Raw genomic sequence first — 5715 nt, forward strand, 5'->3', positions numbered from 1 at the left:
GTTTTAACTTACTATGTTTAAAGATATATATATATATATACACACACACACACACACACACACACACACACACACACACACACACACACATACACACACACACACACACCAATGCTAGGATTTACTTGCATTTCATTTACATTTACATTTTGACCGATAGCTAACTTGATTTCTACCTCTTTCTTCACCAATCCGTGCATCGATCGACATTTAGGTTACGCGCGAGTTGGTGAAATAAATCAGAAAAGGTTGAAAATCGGCCAAAATGTGCAAGTAAATCCCAGCATTATGTAAATATAAGAAAGAAAAAAGAGAAAGATTAAAAAGTATAGACAATTCAACTACAAATAATAAAAATTACAATTGCTGTTTGTAATAGTTAAACTTTTTGTGTATCTTATCTTTTTCTTTCTCCATTTAATCAGATTTGTTATATAATTATGTTCTTTAATATATTTCTTTAATATACTATACTTTAATAATTGTTAAAGTATATATAATAAATCACATATATAAAAAGAAAAAACCTATATGTCAATCTGGAAAAGATAATCTACAATAGAAATACAAAGATTCTTTACTATTACTTTATAATTTTTGTACAGTTACATACCATAGCAACACGTTTCATCATTTTTTACGTAATTTTTTGTTCTCACACAACTACAACTCTCACCACATGATCACCTGTCTATTACGTATACAATCTTTGAATTATCAAACTGTCAGGTCTATTGCGTTTTCGAAATCTTCAAAAATTTTTTAACTTAAAATAAAATAGATATATATTTGGGCGTTGAAAAGAGAGAAAGCGAAGATGCGAGTGTAAAAAGTGCAAACAACGCGAACTGACATATGATGTAAATATTAACATTATGGTATAAAAAAAAACTTGCAAAAAAGATTTACAGTGAATTACGAAACGCAGCTCTTTTGTGAGGAGGCCGGAATAATAAAAAAAAGAGGAAAATAAGAAATAGAAACTATTGTATACGAATATGACATTCAAAAGTCACGCAAGACCGCGGGATGCTGATTGGACGAGCGATGTTAAGTTGAATTCTCAAAACTATTAAAGGTCTGTTCTCAGCTACGATTCTGCGATTGTGTGCGATAGTTGTCAAACGCCAGTCAAAAATCGTTTAGAATGTGGGAGAATGCAATAGAATGCACTCTGATGCGTTGTCGACCAACTTAAGTATCGTCAATAGTTTGAAAAATTCAATAATTTAATAAAGTGTGATATTTTTTTTTAAAACCGCAACGATGCACGATGCTTACGAAGAAACGTCTATATTAAATATCACTGTGCAAATTGAGTCTATGGCTGCTTATGGTAAGAGATGAATCTTAGTTGATCATGTGGTGCGATTATCAGAAGAATTCCTGTGAATACACAGAGCATTTATTGAATTTTAATTGTTTTAGATGACAACTTACTAATAGGCACCAGAGAAGGTCATCTTCTTATGTATAATGTTCCAGTAGTGTTTGATGACAGCCACAAATTAGAATTGTTACGTCACAGCAAAAATTTTAACAAAAAACGCATCAATCAGATAGATGTTGTGCCGGAATATAATTTATTGATCATTCTAACAGGTATACTTGATATCATGAGTTAATTGATAATTCTTATTTCTATCTCTTAGTTTAATTGAGGAAAATTTTAGATAACATTGTATGCATTCATGATTTAAATTCACCAAACTTTCAACAAATATGTCAATTACCAAAGACTCGCGGCGCCACTTTGTTTACTCTGGAGATTCAGTCGACCGAAAGCCTAACAGGAGAAAAGAACACTGTGGTTCGTTTATGTGTCGCTGTCAAACGTAAATTACAACTGTATTATTGGAAGGGAAAGAAATTTGAAGAATTTAACAATTTTGAGTTAACAGTGCCAGATATACCTCGTCAATTGTCATGGTAATACATGCTGAACAATTATTGAAATGCTACAGCATATGCCTCTATTTTGATAAATTTGTATTAATTATTGAGGTGCGGCGAAACATTAATATTAGGATTTCGTGGATTGTCCTATACAATTTTCGACCTAAACGATAAACCTAAGGAGCTCTTTCCCACTGGTAAATCTCCAGAACCAAGTATTACGAAACTATCAGATAGTTCTTTTGTCCTGGGCAAAGATTCTCAATCATTTATCATGGATACAAAAGGAGAATTGGTTCAACACAATCCAGTAAAATGGTCAGATGCGCCAAATGCAATAGGTATAGAGAATAGACTATCATTATTATTTCTCTCTTTAATTATAATTAATCAAATTTTTTTGTAACATTTTAGCATGGGATGATCCTTACTTACTTGGTATTGTGCACGATAGATTAGAAGTGTATACATTGGAAGGATGTCTACATATTCAGACAATAAAGGATTTAAATAAAGCTAGACTTATATATCGATGCAAGCAAGGGAGAGTCTTTGTGGCATCCATTAGTCAAATTTGGTGTGTCAATGCAATTGATGTTACTTTACAAATTAGGACTTTGCTGGAGCAAAATCAGTTTCAGCTGGCATTAAAATTAACTGTATGTTACTTATATCTAATGTTAATATAAATTATAATTCATTTTTTATATATGCAATATTATTGACACATATTTTAGAATTTATCAGACATAACAGATGAGGAGAAAGTCAAACAGACGTATAAAATACAAACATTGTATGCACATCATCTGTTCTACAATAAACGGTTCCAAGAGGCAATGGATTTATTCTTGAAACTGGGAACTGATCCATATGAGGTGATAAGATTGTTTCCAGATTTAGTTACACCTTCGACCAATACTCATGAACTCAATGAACCAGCACCCAGTTTGCCAAAATTGCAAGATCATGATTTAGAAAAGGGCTTACGTGCATTGATAGTTTTTTTAACTGAAGTCAGGCATAAGCTAATGGCGAAGGACAAAGAACTTAGTAAGGAAAAAAATGGAGTAAATGGAGAAAAAAATTTAACCGCTGTAGCTACGGAGCAGCTTCTAAAGATTATAGATACGACCCTTTTAAAATGTTATTTGCAGGTAAAAGAGAAGAAGGATAATAAAATCTATATGTGGAAGAAGTTCCGTACTGTTCACACGGAATAAACATTGAACGAAATTTGTTTTAGACCACTGACGCTTTGGTAGCTCCTTTACTTAGACTGAATCACTGTCATTTGGCAGAAGCTGAGAAAACTTTATTAATGCATCAGAAATATCCGGAGCTTATTATATTGTATCAAACCAAAGGACAACACAAGAAAGCGTTGGAGCTACTGGAGAAACATGCAAAGGAAAACGATTCTAGTCTGAAAGGCACTGAGAGAACTATACAGTATTTGCAACATCTCGGCAAGGATCACATGGATCTAATACTAAAGTTTGCTGGATGGGTTTTAACGGAGGATCCTGAACAAGGCCTTAGAATATTTATGGAAGATATACAGGTATTTTTTTGTTCTGTTCTGTTCTTTGTTTTCACATTTAATATTTTCCTTATTTATACATTTTTGTTGCCAATTTTGTTTGTAGGAAGTTGAACATTTACCTAGACCAAAGATATTGGATTACCTTCTACGTTTTCACAAAGATTTAGTGATACAATACTTGGAACATGTAGTACATGTTTGGGAAGACACCAATCCGTTATTCCATAATGTTTTGATACATCAGTACAAAGAAAAGTGTTTAGCTTCTATGAATGCAAATGCAACTCCAGCGGAGAAAGAAATTTCACAACATATTCGACAAAAATTACAACAATTTTTAGAGAAATCGACACATTATACACCGGAAACAATATTAGTGCATTTTCCATTTGACAGCTTGTTCGAAGAACGTGCAATTATACTTGGACGACTCGGTCGTCATCAACAAGCCATATCGATATACGTTAGCCTTTTAAATGATATACCACGCGCAATACAATATTGCCAAAATGTATATATAAGGTATCAAAGTAAGTGGATTTTAAAATATTCAGTATTAATCATATAAAGGTAATATATAATTATTTGCATATTATATACTTTAAGATCAAGATCATACATTGGAGAAACCAAAGCAGACGGATAATGCTGATGAAGTATACGTTTTGCTAATTCAGCAATTATTGAAACCCGACAATGAAGGAATTTTGATGGCTGGTAAGTATTGACATAAACAAAATTTGTTTGATACAATGTTACGTATATATCATTATTTTTATTGTTTAAGGTTGTAATCCGGAAATTCAAAGAACGACACAACCAGATTTAGAAATGGCCCTTCGATTGTTAGAGGAGCACGCCTCGAAGATAAATCCTATGAAAGTCCTGGAGGTGCTACCGGATTCCGTTCCTATTGGTAGAATAAAACATTTCCTGGAAGTTAGCTTACAGAATAACTTAAACGCAAGGCGGAGAACGCAGGTTCTCAAAGGGCTGCTTTACGCGGAACATTTACAAGTGCAGGAGCAACGAATGCATTACGAATCACAGAGTGTCCTCATGACAGAATTTAATATATGTCCAGTTTGTAAAAAACGATTTGGTAACCAAAGGTTTGTATATGTATCTATTATTTAAAGTATTTAAAGTATTTATCGCATGTATATTTAAGGCCTCTATTCTGTAATTTTTAACGATAACGTCTGTATCATTACATTATTACTGCATAGTTTTTTTACGATATATAAAACATGCACATTGATACGCAATGATACTGTTAAAGAATTATAGAATAAGGATCTGAATAATATATAAATCATTTATAATACTAATCAATTTTGTTTCCTTAGCGCTTTTGCGAGATATCCCAATGGTGATATAGTGCATTACTCTTGTCAAGACCGCAAGGGATAAAGGCGGAGTTGCAAGATTATACATAAGTCACATAAGTTTAAGATTGTATATATCGAATGTACGCATTTTATATATATGAATTTCGCATACATGAAATTCCGATATATGTATTGTTACGCAAAATTAAAAAATTATCTACTCTGCAGTCGTATTAAAAATTAATAGTAAAACTATTTTTCATAGGAAATTTATTAAATCGAACTTCTTTCTTTTTTTTTGTACTTGTACATTTCATAAAAGAGAAATGCAAACAAAAAAATATTAATTATGTAGAATACGTAAGATGTATTTTACCGATCGAAATCTTCGCAGTAATAATCGAAGTCGTCGAACGTGAAATAAAATTTGAAAAATTACGAACTAAGAGCATAGTCCATTCGCATCTCGGCTTTGAATTCCTCTGCGAGTATTTTAATGCCGAGGCGCGATTGGTTGCACAATGCACGCCCGCGTGACATTCGAAATCGAAGTTTGCGAAGCAAAAACTAGTGGCTTCTTCGCGACCGCAGAATTTTTACTATAACGATAACGGCGAACACATAGCATCTATTTACATAATCACGAGAGAGAAAAAAAAGAGTTAAAGCTCCAAGGAGTACAGTGTGGAGGATGGGGCGTGACCGCGGTCCAGAATACGGATTGATGATGTCATAAGCGATCATGTATTCCTACGCCGGCCGGCGTAAAACGGCCGAGAGATAGGTACAGTACAGATGAGAATGCTCGCAATTGTCCAAAGCATGATCCTACACCATGTCTTCGAAGGTTGATTTGTTTAGTTAAAAATCTTATTTATGTCAATTTTATTTTTCATTTTATTATTATTATTTTTAATATATTTATTATTATTTTTAATATAT

The 5715-nt window shown here is 32.8% G+C and overlaps 2 protein-coding genes across 2 annotated transcripts in view; one reads left to right on the forward strand and one right to left on the reverse strand.

Annotated features, from left to right (window-relative positions):
- LOC108687511 (carbonyl reductase [NADPH] 1-like) overlaps positions 1 to 768 on the reverse strand; it is a 2507-nt gene extending 1739 nt beyond the window's left edge. Inside the window, exon 1 of the mRNA XM_018193298.1 lies at positions 614 to 768. Coding sequence (XP_018048787.1) covers positions 614 to 634 — 21 coding nt within the window. The 5' untranslated portion in view covers positions 635 to 768. The remainder of the gene's footprint in view (positions 1 to 613) is intronic.
- A 397-nt stretch (positions 769 to 1165) lies between these two features.
- On the forward strand, positions 1166 to 5012 carry LOC108687350 (vam6/Vps39-like protein). Its single transcript, XM_018193062.1, has 11 exons — positions 1166 to 1336; positions 1429 to 1602; positions 1674 to 1929; positions 2005 to 2237; positions 2311 to 2555; positions 2634 to 3053; positions 3143 to 3460; positions 3546 to 3972; positions 4049 to 4159; positions 4230 to 4554; positions 4792 to 5012. The coding sequence occupies exons 1-11, from the start codon at positions 1267 to 1269 to the stop codon at positions 4853 to 4855; spliced, it is 2643 nt and encodes an 880-aa protein (XP_018048551.1). The 5' UTR covers positions 1166 to 1266; the 3' UTR covers positions 4856 to 5012.
- The last annotated feature ends 703 nt before the right edge of the window (positions 5013 to 5715 follow it).

The sequence above is a fragment of the Atta colombica genome, unplaced genomic scaffold (genome assembly GCF_001594045.1).
Source record: "Atta colombica isolate Treedump-2 unplaced genomic scaffold, Acol1.0 scaffold102, whole genome shotgun sequence".
Classification (NCBI taxonomy): domain Eukaryota; kingdom Metazoa; phylum Arthropoda; class Insecta; order Hymenoptera; family Formicidae; genus Atta; species Atta colombica.